The sequence below is a fragment of the Parasteatoda tepidariorum genome, chromosome 9 (genome assembly GCF_982258835.1).
Source record: "Parasteatoda tepidariorum strain Cologne lab strain chromosome 9, Ptep-v5.0, whole genome shotgun sequence".
NCBI lineage: Eukaryota > Metazoa > Arthropoda > Arachnida > Araneae > Theridiidae > Parasteatoda > Parasteatoda tepidariorum.
In genome coordinates this window covers 93,226,223-93,244,924 of record NC_141763.1, presented here as the reverse complement: position 1 = coordinate 93,244,924, position 18,702 = coordinate 93,226,223, and the positions used below count along the sequence as shown (strand labels likewise).

Sequence of the window (18,702 nt, the reverse complement as noted above, 5' to 3'; positions counted from 1 at the left end):
ACTATTTAGATCTGCTATTACTACTTAAATTTAGCCAATTTATGCAAACAGTTATCATAGAATCATTTCAAGTGATACCAATAGCTATAGCATGTAAAGTATACACATAAAGGGTTTGGGCCAATATGGTGACATGCAACACTTATTCAAACGCAACCATTTCTCAACAAGCTATTCCTTGGTAATGTTTTCAGATAGGTACATTGCAAGTTTAAAGAATTTCCTTTCGATAACAACACAATACGAAAAAATCTTTATTGCATACTTGGAAATCGTTATTAATCAAAATCAACATACTGAAAAATTGAAGTGTGACTTACTATAATAATGCCTTAAAACCTTCATATATCAAATGAGTACATGTGTTTGTAATTTATTTAACCAGTACCCAACTTTTATTTCCTCCTTGGGATTATTTATTCCTCATTAAATATCATAATAAAATACAATTCTGCGTAGTACAACATGATTCAGCACAGCGAGTGCAAAATGAAAGGTATAGCACAGCATAAAGGTTGGGAATTATATATCAATCCTTTGTTGCAGTACGCCGCTAAGGGGCAGTTAGCGATTTTGGACTGACATGCCCTAACTAGGGCGGATCGGAGTAAAAAACTTCACCTTAAGGACTGGCAGTTCACGAAACCGGTTAATGTATTTATTTCAATTAATTTAAATTTTATGATAGTTCAATGTGTTTAATTAATTATTGTCGAAAATATTCAGATTGTCCCAGATTATGCTGTTGTATCGTAGTTTATAGATTTGCCGACTAATTTCAGAGCTCGCCAATTTTGTTGCCAAATCATCAAATTATGATCTAACAGCTATTTCTGATTTCATTTCAATGCAATTTTCAACACATTATTAGAAAGCATTAAACTTAAATAATTTAGGTAAATAAAAATACCATTTCAAATAGGCGCAAACAGCTAGAAAAATTATAGGACTCCCCAAAAGGCAAATGACATTTTCGATAATAGGTTGCTATGCAATCCTCAGTCCTTATGATGGGTTTGCAAATTTTTAACCGCTGTGCTAAATTCACTCTCTGGTTGTTATTTTTTTAATCAATGCATATTTTTACTAATTAGAATTTTGGATAATTAGATTTTTTTAAACACGTGTTTAAGCTCAAGTTTCTAAGAATCCACCCTGTTTCAAAATATCAGCTCTAATATTTTGTTTTTTATATTTTACATAGTGAGAAGATCTATACAGAGGTAGATTTTATCGGAACTTGCAAAGAAAGAAATGAAACAGTTCAAGATATGTTTTTAACTTTTCCTGAGACAGATTACGATGCAGAAGCAAAAGTTCTCTGCCCAAAAGGTTATTATGGTAAGTTTTTTTGATACATTAACATTTCAGTGTAGTTCATTTTTCAATTTGACAATGCAAAATACAAAGATTTGAGCGAAATAAACCGATCTAGGTATTCATTAAAATCATTAAAGTTCTTAGTGTAAAATATTAAATATGCGAATCGGTTTATACTTTAATTATGCTTTGTACATAAAACTTAGGCATTATATAAAATGACTAAGGCTCTTTAGACACGTATGAAGTATGAGAATTATTATAAATTTTACTTAGACATTATAACCAATACCATGGCATTTTATTGACTAAAACTCTTTAGGCAAAGTATGAAGTACGAGAATTATTATAAACTAGGAGGCTTCGCCCCCTGCTCACTGGCGCTCACCAACCCCCGGAACTGATTTCGCAGTTCATTTCGGATTGCTTCGCAATCCAATGCTCGCTTTACTCGCTCATTGGATACGTTCTTAACGTCTAGCTTTTGTATACTTTTTTGAATACTGAAGTTCCGAAAACTTTTCACTGTAGAAAATTCTAAACCTGTACATTTCAATATTAATTTGAAATGGCAAACAGTTCACATATTTTTCTTAATCACACTATTCTAAATTTCAGTTGTTAAGAAAAGTAACTGTTGTAAGTTTTGTTTTAAAGTCTTTCCCAACAGAGGGCTAAAACCATGTGCTGTAAAACAATATGAAATAGTAGTCTGCCACTGAACGCCGGATGTAAAGCATCGGCTTTGATGAACATAATTTTGTATTTTTAATTCTCTGAAGGGCGCCACCCTAATAATGTGGAATTTGAAAAATAAATGTATATATTTTTGATTGTTGATGAAGCCCATCATTTTGTGTTTTCATCTGTGTTCAGAAGCAGAACAACTATAAGTTTTTTATTTTATCACAAAATATAAAATGTATAAAACACAAAGAAAAGAGTAGGAAAAGGAGTATAGTCATAGAAAAAGTTAAAATTATAATATAGTATTTGTCAGTTAAAATAAAACTTTTTGTTTAAGTCATTGCTAACAATTCAAATTTCTCCGAGGCAATTCTACAGTATAAATTAAGGTAGTATTGTTAAGTTTGAAAACAATATTTTTAGTTTTGATGTCAACAATACAATTCAATTTTTCACAAAAACGATTGTTTCCATTGTTAAATTCAATTCAAATTTTTCTGAGGCAACTCTTAACCTCTAAATATTATTTTTTTTTATGTACACATTTCTAAATGTCAGTATTCAACCACAAAAGAACTTAAAGTCCTCAAATAACTGTTAAATAACCTTTAAAATTGTTTATAGAATTTCTTTAAAAACTCAATTGTTAATTTGGGCATTTGGCGATACAACACTTTTAGAATTGAAGGATTTGTTACGTCAAGCGCTCAGGTATCATAATTTTGATCTAGTTGCGCTTCTAAGTCATTTTGATTTATGTTGCTAAGTTAACTTTCAAAAAATTCTATGGCTGGCAACAGCATTTTTATTTTATAAGTTGTTTATTTTTATTTCTTTTAGAATTCGTTATTTTTTTAGCGAAATGTTTTTTAACCTAACAGAATTCTTTGCCGACTGTTTTCTCTATAAATGAAGAAAATAAAGTAAATATATAAGTGTTGTGAAAAGAATCTTATTTAGTTGTACAGTACTTCAGCCAAAGTAGTACTTCAGCCAAAATTTGGGAGTCACGTAAAAGAATTATACATATTAGATCAGAAACACATCATTAAAAGGCAGAATGCTTTGGTGTTTTCAAAACGTAAACAAAGCAAACGTTGCCACCGGTGGAAAAGAAATACAGCCAAAATTTGGGAGCCACGTAAGAGAATTATATATAATAGATTTTACTTAGCCATTATAACTAATACCATGGCATTTTATTAACTAAAGCTCTTTAGGCAAAGTATGAAGTACGAGAATTATTATAAATTTTACTTAGACATTATAACAGATACCATGGCATTTTATTGACTACAGCTCTTTAGGGAAAGTATGAAATGCGAGAATTATTATAAACTTTACTTAGACATTATAACTAATACGATTGTAAATTTATTGACTACAGCTCTTTAGGGAAAGTATGAAGTACGAGAATTATTATAAACTTTACTTAAACATAATAACTAATACCATGGCATTTTATTGACTAAAGCTCTTTAGTCAAAGTAGGAAATATGAAAATTATTATAAATTTTTTCTTAGACATTATAACTAATACCATGGCATTTTATTGACTGAAGCTCTTTAGGCAAAGTATGAAGTACGAGAATTATTATAAACTTTACTTAGACATTATAACAAATACCATGGCATTTTATTGAAAGCTCTTTAGGGAAAGTATGAAATACGAGAATTATTATAAACTTTACCTAGATATTATAAATATAAGTAAAGTAATGCTAATAAATAAATAGTCATACTAAATAATGAATACTAATAAATAAATAGTAAAATAATAATAATAACTAATAATACCATAGTATTTTAAAGAATGAGTAATGCTCTTTACGCAAAGTATAAAAGAATTATTATATACTTTAACGCAATAATGATATCCATAATAAATACAGGGGTGTAATTCTAGTTTATGAGGTTTCATCAAAGATACGTTACAAATTAATACATTGCATTGAATTTAATTCGAAACCACGTCTTTCTTTAAGTGAATTTACATCCTATAATCGATCATTATTTTTCAGTTAATTATGTTCAGTTCGCTGTTAATTATGTAAATTCGTGTTAATTTAAATGTGCAAGTTAATCTTTAACTGAAATTAATTACTATTTTTTTCTTTTTAAATAAGTAAATGTAAAGTGTAAGCCAAGATAGAGGTCCAGACAAGTGGCAAGAGGATAGAGGGCTCGCCTGCTACTGATGCGCCCCGGGTTCGAATCCCAGGGATGGCTGGTGAATTCTGCACCTGGCTCACACCGGCGACAGGGTTGATATAAAATATCCTCAGTGGTAGATCATAAGTTAGAGTCCTCTTACCGTCAAGGTAATCTTGGGAAGTTTTGAGGTTTTCCTCTCTATGTAACGCAAATACGGGGTAGTTCCATCAAAACATCTTCCACGAAGGCAAATTTCTCTCAATAGTTGATTCAGGTGTTGCTTAGTCTTCTGGATTTTGATCAAGGCTGCGAACTTAAGCATTGGTAGTCATAAACTCAAAAAATTAGGTCGGGTTTTCAACGACGGTTATAAAATATGTAAATGTGTTAATTTGGATTAACTATGGCTTGTAGTAGCTGATAGTGCAATTTATATTTTCGCAGGAACAATTACATGGAACTGTAGCTATGAAGTGAAAGATTTCATAGACAAACCAGTTGGAAATTGCACATTCTTCAACTGCTCAGAGGTAAGTACGGCGTTTTTGATGTCAATTGAGTACTTGCTCTTCAAAAAGAAGAAGATCACCGATATCCACACATGTGACCTATGACTTCAGCTCCAGCTGATAGGCAAAATTGCTTGTTAAATTTGAGCTAAGCTTCCCTATATAAGTTAGAATGTTAATTAACTTGAATCTAACTAAGTTCAGCTCCATGTCGTACATCGAATTTGTTGAAATATAATTTTTTCCCATCTACGTCTGTTACAAAACTTAAATTTATAATTCACTTATGTATTTTATTGTAACAGTAGTATATTTGTGTTTTGTGTACCTGGGAACTTCGATACAAAATTAGCTTATGTTCTACATGACTTCATACCTGTCTTTGTGTTAGGTAAGAAATCTGAAGTGAAAGTATTTAAATCTTTGTGAATGAATCCCTGTGTAAGAATTTAGAATGTGGCACTTAAGATAATGGATTTTTGACGGGCTTGGCTTATTCGAAATAGAATGGAAAGAAACAGTTGCTAACAACAAGTGCCACGTACGTTTCATCAACCAATCAGGATTCAGATACCCACACTACGTCCCTTGCAGATATCCCGTATCATAAACCATGAATAAAAATTAAGAAATATTTAACAATTCAATAAATTCAATAAAATATTTATAAATTCAAAATTATTCCCTTCAAGTTTTCCTTAAGTTAAAACAAATTAAATAAGTTTTTTAACATACAGTACTCACAAAAATAAGCGGACTACCCCAAAATAACTTTTGATCTCATGATTGGATCTTCACGTTCTAAGACCCAATCTTAATAGCTCAAAGGGTTAACCTCAAATCTGCTAATTAATTAGTGCAGACGATATTTTAAGTTACGAAAGCAGACACGGAAACGTACTTTTTCTGAATAAATCTACTTTTTTTTCGACGTTTCTGTCTTTCGGCTATATATATATATACTAGGAGGCTCCGCCCCCTGCTCGCTAACACTCGCCAACCCCCGAGAATTGCTACGCATTCCTATGTGGTTCACGTCGTGAACCATGGCTCGCTGCGCTCGCTCGCCAATGAACACAATGTTCTAGCACAAAGACATAGTATATTATCATCAAAGACATAGTATTTTATCATTAAAGACATAGTATTGTACTTATGTAGAAGAATTCTATCAATGTTCTTATTGGCTTTTAAAAAAGTGTATTAGCTATTTAGATTGTACATGGTGAAAAAATCAAAACATTAGCTAAATGAGAAACATATTAGCAAAATAAATTATCAAATATTGCAGTTACTCACCTAAATTCAACTAAATGTGTATAATAAATTAGTTAATGCTAGAAGTTCTGAAAGTTTTAGAAAAAAATTTTATTATTTAAAAATATAAACTTTAAACCCTAACTTTTCCTTGTGAGATAATAACCCTCAAAAAGTCTTTCATTTTCAAGAACACAAAAATTTGTTTTATCGCCAAATGAAATATTTTTTGGTGATCAGCATTATTGAAATCAATTTCTATATTAATTAACATTTGTGATAAAGTACATAACATTTTAGAACAAAATAAGGATGTTTTACATACAATAAATTAAAATGCATGGCTGTTAGCATTACCCGAGAAATACCACGTGGAGGTCGCCACGCTGCATTTCTAATCGGGGAGTTTTGATTTTGGCAGTTCCCCTTGCCTACTGCCAATAGAAGTTTCAATTAAATTTTTTCCAAAAAACATTTTTTTTCTGCAAAACTCTAAGAAATTAACACTAAGCATTTAGAATTTCTTTGAAAACACAATTTTAGATTTGACATCTTGGAGCAATTACTGAAAGACTGTCAAATGACTTAACTCTTGACAGGCCAACATAAAGTTGTCCATGACTAAAAACTTGTTTAGTCAATACTAAACTGATTTTCTCAAAAGTCTGACCTTGTGACTTATTTATAGTCATGGAGATGGCCAGCCTAATTAATTCCTAAATGAGTTTAAATTAAATATTATCATGTTTTTAGGGCATGAATCTGAATTGAACATCCTGATAATGCTCACTCTGGATATTGTTTCCATTTTTAAAAGCGCTATATGTGAGCCACCTCATGTGACATTTTTAGCAGTAATCATTGGTCGATTTTCTAACGTTGCCATTCGGGGAGTTGTAATGAGGCCTTTTTTTGGTGCCGTGTAAGAGAAATATATATATATATATATATATATATATATATATATATATATATATATATATATATATATATATATATATATATATATATATATATATATATATATATACATCGGCAAGTTCAAAAAAAAAATTTTTAGTAAAATTATCATCTTGCTTACTTTTCTGCACGATTTGAAATTTTAGAGCTGTAGGTCAAATATTTATTTAGTGTTAGCAATTTCGCAAAAAGCCTTTTAAAGTTCTTTGCTGTGTAATTCTCAATCCGTATGGTATGTAATTCTCAATCCTAAGTTCGTAACCATACAGTTGTACTGAATCCAATGTCCTTAATTGTTCAAAAATAACTGTGTTTCAGCCTTTTTATGGAAACGAGGAGGATTATATGCAGTACGAAGCTGAGTACTTGGCCAATTGTGAAGGAGAGAAAGTGGATCTCGAAGATTTGATGGAGAAAACTCGTGAATGGTTGGAGAAATTTAAACCAAAAGCTGGCGGGGATTCAGGAGATCCGCGCAATAGACCAAGAATAGAGAAAGATTTCGAGAACGTCGTTGGTGCATATGACAGAATAATTAAAAAGGATGCTGTTGTCTGGAAGAAAATGGAACAGGTATTAAATGTGTTATAATCTAAAACTACGCGACACATTTTTTTTCATATCATGAAAGCATATTAACGTTCGTAAAATCGCGCCTGACTTTTTTGAATTAAAGCTTTTTTTTCCGCTACGCGAAAGATAAAATTTCATATTAGCATTAGGAGCACATTCGACAGACATTTTTAAAAAATGCTAGTCTCTAAAACAAAATAGTGATAGATTATATTAACACTAGGAAGAAGTCCTTGTCAACTAGTGAGAAATGTGCTTTATTAACATTAAGAACAAGTTTTTTTAGTTCTAAGAACAAGTCGTTTTAACACCAGAAAAAAGTCCTTGTTACGAGTGAGAAACTGGCTATATTAACGTTAAAAACAAGTTCTATTAGTGCTAAGTACAAGGTGTATAAACACTAGAAACATTAACTCTAGAAACCAGCCCAATAACAAGAGGAATAAGTGCTATTACCAATAGGAACAAGTTATATTAACACTTAGAACAACTTCTATTAGTGCTAAGAACAAGTCATGTTAAAAGAACCTAGATCCAAACCTAACTCCAAATTCCAGATTAACTCAAAAATCCAAAGATTAAACTAAAAGTTATTTAGAACAATTTATTATGATAATTTTTCTGTTTCAGAGGAAACGTAGGGATATGGCATTTAACATAATTAAAGAAACAGAGAAATGGGCGTGGATGATGGGCTGTCATAAAATAACTGGATCCATGACGAAGGAAAATATTGGTAACTTTTTAATTTTTCATTTATTGGAATTATTTAAAACTAAAGGAAAAGCAGTTTCGTCTCGGCATAAATAGTATTGTTAGATTATCAATCAGAAAGATTGCATTTTAATGATGTTTTTACTGTTGTTGTTGTTGTTGTCGGCCATTAAGACAGAGGGGGTGCGATTGTTCTGGTTTTCCACTGGCGCCATCTATGGCCAAGAATTCAAATTCTACCACATTCGTAAGTTATACCCGTTCATAGGTTTAACCCATTAATATATTCATTCATTCATCCACAGATCGTAATTTTGACCTGAAGAGAACGATTAAAACCCAATCCAGTACCCCCAGAGGTTGTGATTTATTATGGGAACGTGGAGGACTTTGTGAGCCGACAAATTTAACGTGCGCCTGTCACCATTTACTACATAGTCTTCGTCCGGCTAGATGGTGTTTTTACTTAATGAACAATATGAATTTTAATGTTGTTCTTTAAAAATTGTCTTTCTTTGTTTATTACCTTTTTAAAATATTAAGATCTTAAAATTATAAAAAAATTCTCCCTTTTGCGTGACGTTTCTATCACCTTTTTATTTAGTCTTGTTTATTTCCTTATGTTACATAATAAATTCTTCAATAATCAAGGAAAATAACAAAAAAAAACGTCTACATTAATAATGCTTTTTTGAATTAATTCTTTAGTTCAAAAAGACGAAACGTTTCTGTCACATTTTTATTTAGTCTTCTTTATTTCATTATGTTACATAATAAATTCTTCCATAATCAGGGAAAATAAAAATAAAAAACATTTACATTAATGCTTTTTTAGGAATTTATTCTCCAGTTCAAAAGGAGTAATGGCGCATATCATTCGTATAAATATGTGTCTTATTAAACATGGAAATAAAGATAAGTACAAAAAAAATAGTGAGAAATTGAATATATAAAATCAATGGTGATTTACTGTGCAAAGTGTACTTATGTCTTCAATAACACACGACATCCTTAAAGAGTGAAATTCTAAGGATTTAATGGAATTTAAAAAAAAAAAAACAAATAACCAAGCAAAACTTCATGAATTCAATTAAAAATAATGTAATGAAACGATAATCTTATCAATCTAACTAGAAGTTAATCATTTTGCCGTTACGAGGCGCTGAAAACGTTATGGCCAGAGTGTTGCCATTTTGGCGTGGATTGAAAAAAACACGTCTTCTTTTTATATGCTCCAGCATTAGAGCGGAAGCTCTTTCTGCATTTTTCTGTGCTTATTACTATTTAAAATCTTTAAGATGAGTATTTGAAACATCGAAAAGAACTACAATATCGAAAATAATTTTTTAAATCCGTATGCTTAAACCCGTATGCTGATATACGGAAACTGCTTACTTCCACATTTCATTGGACAATAGACTTCGTTGTTCAAAACCTATTAGGAACATTGCAATGAAATTTTCTGACAATTTATGAACTATATTTAGTGAATTGAAAATATACTCAATTTTGACCTTTGGTCATTTTGCAGCTATGATAACATGAAAAAGCTTTAAAAAAATATCTTCAATTTGCAGTTTTTTTGAAGTGAAACTTCTAATGCGACTTCCAATAATGTTGCGTTAAACGTTTAACGCTGAATGCGTGGCACTCGAACGCATGCGCGTAGTATACCTGTTTTACAGTCAGAGCTTGGTTGCCTAGCAACCTAGTAAAATCTTAAAATATCTTGAAATATTCATTTGCGCTGGCGACTTTTTTTGGCGGTGGTCTGTGATCCTTGCAGGAGATTTTAATGTGAATTTCTCGTTACCTGACGCTGAAACATTATTAACCTTCCTTAAAGACAAATTTGGATTGGAAATGATAAATGGTAGGAATGATCCAACAATCAAAGGGGGAACTACCATTGATGCAGTTTTTGCAAGAAATATTGAAAAAATAGAACTCAAGCATTTCGTATCTTACTTTAGTTATCATAATCCCATTGTAAATGTTATGGATTTGGATATTTCTCCACTCGAAAATGATAATTGAAAGATGCGATCAATTGTGAATTGTAAGCTATGTTAATAAAGTTTGTCTTAAAGAAACAATATGATTTCACTAAAAATCAATTTCTACCCCTTCCTATTTTCATTTCCATATTGCGAAGTTTCGCTTCTTCCGCGCGGAGGGACTCCACGCACTATTTTATTAGGTAGTATGTTTAAGCAACTTTTTAACCTTTTAACAAGCTCTTAATTCAGAACCCAGAAAAAGGTCGAAATGGTACATAGTGTGAAATTAGGTTTTGTAAATTAGAATTATGTAAGCTGTGTCCTGCGTAAGCCTGTAATTTTGCTAAACAATTGCCAATTTCTTTTACAATTTAATATGGTAATTTAAATTGGTAATTTAAATATAATTTTGATTGTTCACTTAGTATTTTGATTAAGTCAACTATACACACACTTTGCCAAAAAAAATAATTGTTTTAAAAAAACATATTTATTCACCGCAAAACATATGTATTCACCGTAAAACACTAATGTGAGCTTTAAGGGTGCTTTTCACCGAATAAACAATATGAATTTTAAAGCTGTTCTCATTTAAAGAACAATGCAAGCTCTAAGACTACTTTCACTTAATAAACAATGCGAATGTCAAAGCTGTTCCCTTTTAAAGAATAATGTGAGCTTGAGGACTGTTTTCACTAAATAAACAATGTGAATTTTAAGGCTGTTTTCATTTAATGAACAATGTAAGCTTTAAAGCTGCTTTTCACGAAATAAATAATCTGAATTTCTCTGAATAAACAATCTGCTTCTCGTTTAAGGAAAACTATATAACTTAAGACAGTTAATAGATGGTTAGCAATAAATTATTTGCTTATGATATACCATTTTAACACTCTCTTTGTATTTTTATTTTAAGCCCTAGAAGTGTTCAAATTGGAGAAGAAAAAGGATTTCAATATCAGTTTGGCGTCCAAAACTGTGGCTGAAATCCACTTGCCGGAAAATCTATCCCCCAGAACTCGTAACTCATGCGGAGGTGAAGAAGAAGTACAGAGAGGAATTCTCGCTGTTTTTAAGAACATGGAAGAACACATGACTCCAAACTGGTAATAAAACAAATTTCATCTTAAGGGATATCACTTAAGAAACTATAGCTTTTTAATAAAAATATAGCCTAATATTAAAAATAAAATACAATCTAGGAAAAAAATAACTGTTGTCGTCGTTGACGTATATATATTAATCGGCCATTATGGCAGAGGGGGTCCAATTGTTCTTGCTTTCCAGTGGCGCCATCTGTGGCCAAGAATTCGACTTCTGCCGCACCCATACGTCACACCAGTTTATAGGGTGGACCCATTCATACATCCATTCATTCCTCCACAGATCGTAATTTTGATCTGAATCAGAGAGCGATCAATCTCCAATTCAGTACCCCCAGAGGTATTGATTTGTTATGGGAACATGGAGGACTTTGAGACAAATTTAACGTGCATCAGTCACCATTCAGTCTTCGGCCGGCAGGGATCGAACCCACGACCACTTGGACATGGACCCAGTGCCCTACCAACCAGGCTATCCCGGCCCCAAAAAAAATAACTTTAATTCATTTATGTAATTCCTATTATGTAGCTCCTATATAGTTCAAAAATAATTGGAAAAAAAACTCGAAATTAATTTAAAATTTTTGGTTCGGGACCTGCATGAATCTTGTACCCTCCTCCGTGGAAAATTAGACTAAAACTCAAGCCTAAAGGACTAATATTTAACAGGTAAGATATTGCTGTTGTCTTTCAATGTCCACCCGTATATTGACTATCGACATTCGGGTATCAGAAAGGTAAAAGATGTGTTGACCACTCTTTTAGAGCCACATTATTAAATGGATCAACGTTGATCCGACAGTAAGAAGGACAGATAGTACAGAGAAGAGAAGGAAAGAAGAGCCTTATCCGGGATTCGAACCCGGAATCTTTTTGACTTGAGGTCAGCTCTCTGGCCACCCAACTACCGGTCGGAAGAGTAAGATATTGTTTCCTAAATACATTTTACAGATCGTTTTATGAATCTACCCACCAGCCGCTACTAACTGAAAATTTAAATTTTCAGGTCTTGTATATAGAGATTATTTTTGCATTTCCAACTCTCATGCGTCATTTTTTTTTTTTCAGTACAGAGGATGTGAATGTAAGCTCAAGTATTGTAGGTGTAAGTGTAGGCGGGAATGGAAGTTACTTCTTCCCTGAAGGTCAAGTCATTAAAGTGAAAATTTATCACGACCCTCGACCAGAAAACGCTCGTCCTCTCTGTGTCTTTCTCAACTACACAAACAAAGACAGGTAATGTCTACATCAAAATCAGATTGGTTACTTTTGTATTTTATGTTTTTAAAGGTTATACTACTACCTAACTAAAGGTTATACATATCTAAACTAAAAATAAACCTAAACAACTACAAACTAAATAAATATAAATGCAACTTAATTTTTGACATACTTAAAAAATTACTAAATAAATTTTATTAAGAAAACTCGATTTTTTTTTTCGTTTTATACTCTATAATTTATACGTTTTTGTTTTCTTTTAATATTTTTCTTTGTCTTCTTAATTTCTTTTCTCTTCTTACTTTCTTTTCGCTTTTTCCTTTCTTATCTTGTAAGACTTAAAAATATTGACTTCGCATTTTCCTTTCTTTTGAAACAACTTTTTTCTAACCCAGTAGTATCAAAGTTTTTTTTTTCAGATCTAAGACTGACATAAATTATTTTTTAACATTCTCAAAGTTTAGTTTCAAAATGGTAGCATGCAAGAAATACTCCGTAGATAAAGTAACTTTTTTTGAAAGTCGCATTGAAACTTTTTTTTTTAAATTCCATAATAAACTTAAAAAAATTCTTTTATTAATGATAACAAATTCGTTGTTATTAAGCAAATATTTCAGTATTCACTGTTATAAGAAGAGGACAATTATAAGCTGACTTCACCAACTTAAGATCCCATCACGAGTAGCGAGATCAAGTTTGACGTTTTAAGTTAATTTACCTCGCACTAGAGCTGCACAATGGGCAATTGGCTATGGTCTGGGAATCCCTGAGGATGATCCAAAAACATGTCATCACAATTTTGATCCTCTGCAGAGGGGGTGGCACCCTCGTAACGGTAGACCAACAATCTGAGCCTGAAGTTGCGCACTTTATGATAGAACAGTTTTGACGAGGACAAATACCTCATACCCTCGGTCCCTTCGCAGACTGATTCAAGTTATCACCCGCCTGCACGCTGACAGCAGTCAGCGATGCTTGACTTCAGTGATCAGCTGGGAATCGTGTCTTAACGATCAGTTCACTTCAAGACGAATGAAACTTTGAATGAATATAGAAGAAGGTACGATTCCGCGAGTATGGTAAAAAAATGATTGTTCAGCTCTCGCGGTTACGGTTAATTTGATCATTTAAATTGAAACTTTCAAATGACATTTTTTACAACGAAACATGATCTTTAATTTGAAAAAGATACTTAAAATGGAGTTGGAACAATATTTTTAACAAGTTTTTTATAATCCTTATTTTTTATAGAGCTTATCCCAATGGGGTGGGGGAAAGTATGTCATAAATTTCCTAGGTCAGGAGTGGCGAACCTTTTTGCACCAACGTGCCATTTTTTCTGAAAAATTGTTTAATGTGGTCATAGACGTGCCATCAAATAATTTTGATTTCGTGATTATTAGGAAAGTAATAATACTATATACTATCAACTCAAAACTCTTTATATATTATGGAGAGAGAGAAAATTTTGCAATGTCTCAGTTATACGCATAATTCAACTTAAAGTAACATCAGTGTGGCAAATTAGATGACAAATAACTTATATTAGATTGTATGTTAGTTTAAGCAGGACTGTTAAATTTTTTTGCTAGTTATTTATTGTTAGCTTGTTTTTTATGGTTATTAATTGTTAATTTTTTTGTTAATAATTTTTTTTTGTGAATTTTAATTTAATTGTTAATATGCTGCATAGTGAACTTTGTGATGGGTGGCGTGCCCAAAATATTGTGTCGCGTGTCATGAATGGCACGCGTGCCATTGGTTCGCCATCCCTGTCCTAGGTGTTTACATTTCTTGTCTACTGATTTGTAAAAAAAAAATCCTACTGTCTTCATCTCTGATTAGAGTCGCCTCTATTCCTATTAAAATATAGTTCCAACTCAATATTTTAAAGATTTGTCAATTTAAAAGTCACATTTCGATAAAATTATAAAAAAAAAAGTCTTACCATTTAAAAAATTTTAACACTGTCACCTTAATCGTAACTGGGAGAGGTACTTTGAACAGTATATACACCTTGGGGATATACTTTGTTACACTTTCATTTAAAAAATGATTCTCTACCATCGAATGATATGCTCGTTCATATGTTGACAAAGCTATTATCCTATACATTGGGTTAGTAACTAAGTTCTTGCCATTTTCGTTTTCAATTTTTTAAATGTTGAAAGCGTGATAGCATTCTATTTTCGTTGTCAGTTCCTCTCTCATTTGGCACAAATTTTCGTGCAAAAATTAATTTAATCGCACTTTATCGGAGAACTCATGTGAAAGACTTAAGTATATCTTTAAGTAGTATGACGGAGTATAATCTTTAAGGTCAAAAATGCCCTTTTTAAATTTGGCATACCAATCACAAGTAGTTCTTTTAGCTTATAGAACCCTCTTCATGCGTTTCACAAATGTCACGAGCAGCTTTTGCGGCCTTAAAACCTATATTGAAAACCGAAAGAAGGAAGTGTCGAAAAGTGTTCATCTTTCTCAACCTAACGTATCCCGCAGCGGACTGATTGTTAGGACACGGTTTCCAGTAGATCACCGAAGTCAAGAAATCACTGGCTGCGGTCAGTGTGTGGGAGAGTGAACACTTCGATAAGCCTGCGATGAGACCGAGAGTGTGCGGTATCGGCCATCGTTAAACTGTTCTACCGTAATATGCTCGACTTTGAGAGAGGTCGTCAGGCTACCCATCCCCTTTGCGAAGGATCGAACTTGTAATGGCATGTCTTCGGATCAGCCGCAGAAATGATTGTCAAAACGACGCCAATAGCTCATTGTACAGCCTCAGTGCGACGTAAATAAACCACATTTACAAATGATATTACAAAACATTGACTACAAAAAACATTACTATATCGAATAAGAAATGAAAAGTAGATTTCGGTGGAACAAAACGTCTTCATTCGAAGGATCTAAATCATTTCAAAAACATTCGATGAGATATGGAGTGTCAAAATTGAATAAGAAAACGTCAAACGTTGCCAACCCATTTTTTTTTAACTTGCGGATACGTAAATTCTGAAAGCAAATTTTGAGACAGGATTTTTTTTTTTAAAGTATTTAAGGCTTTTTCATAAAATAATAATGATAAATGGAATTTGGACACAAATAACTAGCAATTTTCGTGAGTTTTAACTTTTTGCAAATTTCTGATGTATACTTATTCTTTGTTTCAGGAATAGTAGATACGGAATTTGGGATATCTCAGGCTGCGATGTCGATAATGGTACAAATGATCCTAATTTCACTATATGCGTCTGTAATCACATGACCAATTTCGCGGTTCTTATGGACTTCACAAACCATGAGGTAAATCACGTTTATCGAATTTCTTAAAACAAAACATTAAGAAAGACAATTAAAAATAACTTTTGATCTATTGTTCCGATTTCCATTCTCCCTCTCGATTTTTCATAGATATGTGTTTTTAGATATATAGGGTGTTCCGTGTGAATCACCCTTAATATAAATTTTTTAAATCCCTGTGGAAAAACTGTGCACAGTTTAGGAGCGCAAATTGATATTTAAATAAGAAAATATGAAAATCGAATGAATCACCATAGTTTGTTTGTAGATAGAACACCCCCTCGCCACAAAATCTAAGGCCGTCTGTTGCCTAATTCCCTTTCTCTCCCCGATCAGAGTCAAAACCTGTTCTAAACAATGAGCTCGCACACCTACTTGAAATAGTTATACCTCGTTACCATAGTCACCGCCACGGGGCCAGACGAATGGCTAAGGGAGTTCTTACTTTAGACAAACTATACACTAGAACTCTCTCTCTCTCTCCGCTTCCCCTCTCTTTCCCCGTCTCTCACGCACACTTAATATTGCAATAACTTTTGAACCAATTGCAATTTAAAAAAGAAGCTCAGAAAGAAATAGGGCCCTTTTAGCATATCAAGTTTTAACTCTGCAGTTACATTTCAGTGTCCTGTAGATCGACCCGCATTTTATTTTTTACTACATGTTTAGCAGTTAATAATTCTCGAACTTATTATCGAATTTTTAATTTCTCATTCCATCTTACTACCTGTAAATATTTCTGCTCACCATCATACTTTTCAGTTTTTAAGTCTGCTAGTTTTTGCACAACAAAACAAAATGTAACATTAAGTTGAATACTCAAAACAGAGATGACGGCGTTCATAAATTTTTAATATAGAAAGATAAAGTTCAGATAAATAGGTTCGAGCATTCTGATTTTATAAATAAAATCACATGATGTGATCTAGTTTTCTCACATGAATATCCGTATTCCGCTGGTTGACATCAGTATAAAACTAATAAAAGTAATAATATATTTGTTAAAGAGTACATTTTTTATCTGTGATTCAAAAGTGCTAGGAGGCTTCGCCCCGTGCTCGCTGGCGCTCGCCAACCCCCGGAACTGCTTTCGCAGTTCATTTCGGATTGCTTCGCAATCCGATGCTCGCTTTGCTCGCTCATAGGATACGTTCTTAATGTATAGCTTTTGTATACTTTTTTGAACACTGAAGTTCCGAAAACTTTTCACTGTAGAAAATTCTAAACCTGTGCATTTCAATATCAATTTGAAATTGCAAACAGTTCACATATTTTTCTTAATCACACTATACTAAATTTCAGTTGTTGAGAAAAGTAACTGTTGTAAGTTTTGTTTTAAAGTCTTTCATACCAGAGGGCTAAAACCACGTGTTGTAAAACAATATGAAATAGTACTGAATGCCGGATGTAAAGCATCGGCTTCGATGAAGATAATTTTGTGAGAATTTTTTTGATCATTCGGTGAGAATTCACCCGATTAGCCATATGATGCTCACTACGTGCTCTTGAGCGCCGAAGCCTATCAATTAAAACGTATTAGCGTTTTATATAATATAGATAAGCAATATGATGCCCACTACGTGCTCTTGCGCGCCGAAGCCTATCAATTGAAAATGAAAACTGTTGCCAACGCTAGAAAATAAATATCATCGGTTTTATTGATGTATACGTATTAGCGTTTTATATAATACTAGGAGGCTCCGCCCCCTGCTCGCTAACGCTCGCCAACCCCAGAGAATTGCTACGCAATCCTATGTGGTTCACACCGTGAACCATGGCTCGCTGCGCTCGCTCGCCAATGAACACAATGTTCTAGCACGAAGACATAATATATTATCATCAAAGACATCGTATTTTATCATCAAAGACATAGTATTGTACTTATGTAGAAGAATTCTACCAATGTTCTTATTGGCTTTTAAAAAAGTATATGAGCTATTTAGATTGTACATTGTGAAAAAATCAAAACATTAGCTAAATAAGAAACATATTAGCAAAATAAATTATCAAATATTGCTTCACTAATATTCTTTTTAAAGCGTGAAAATTCAATGCATAAATAAACGTGAAATATAAAAAAAAAGTCAATGCATTCAATACAAACACTTAAACGATTTTTAGACGTTTAGGTAGCACCCAGTAGAAAAATATCAATTCAACAGCGGCCTTTTAAAGCATTCTCACTTCAATTAATTAATTAATTCCTAATTGAGTTTAAATTAAATATTGTCATGTTTTTAGTGCATGAATCTGAATTGAACAACCTGATAATGCGCACTCTGGTTATTGTTATCTGGTTGCTCACTACGTGCTCTTGCGCGCCGAATCCAATCCATTAAAAATGAAAACTGTTGCCAGTGCTAGAAAAGAAATATCATCGGTTTTATTGATACATACATACATACGTACGTATTAGCGTTTTATATAATATAGAAGATAGATAGACACCTGAATTATTCATTCATCATACTTTCTAAATGTTCTTTACTATTATCAAACATTAGATTTTGATTAGTATTCCAAAGAAAGGCTTAAAACTGAAAGTGGTGTTCCTTTATTATTACGTAGCCCTATAATATTAACTTATAACGCAAAATTTAATAATAACATGTTTTACTTTGTGGTAAATTTATAAACTATTTTACAGTAAATTATGTTTACTTTTATTACTATAAGTTTCGCATGAATCTGTATCTAGTGAATGCATTTAAAATAATTAATACAAAAGTGCAAAACATTATTATAAAACGATATTTTTGGGCCATTACTATAAAATCATTTGGGCAAAAATTTTATAAAATCATTTCGGCATTAAATAGGTATTATTAAAAAAAATTGTGGATTGTGTTGCAATGGTAACCAAGCAGAAGCATTAAGTTTTATTTTTGTTTCTGAAAA

General features: G+C 32.3%; 1 protein-coding gene across 1 annotated transcript in view; it reads left to right on the top strand.

Moving 5' to 3' along the window:
* Positions 1-18,702, top strand: part of LOC107454144 (uncharacterized) — a 63,946-nt gene that overhangs the window by 22,047 nt on the left and 23,197 nt on the right. Inside the window, exons 10-16 of the mRNA XM_087152377.1 lie at positions 1,205-1,341; positions 4,606-4,691; positions 7,206-7,460; positions 8,091-8,196; positions 11,091-11,280; positions 12,346-12,513; positions 15,675-15,807. Of these exons, the coding sequence (XP_087008503.1) occupies positions 1,205-1,341; positions 4,606-4,691; positions 7,206-7,460; positions 8,091-8,196; positions 11,091-11,280; positions 12,346-12,513; positions 15,675-15,807 (1,075 nt within the window). The remainder of the gene's footprint in view (positions 1-1,204; positions 1,342-4,605; positions 4,692-7,205; positions 7,461-8,090; positions 8,197-11,090; positions 11,281-12,345; positions 12,514-15,674; positions 15,808-18,702) is intronic.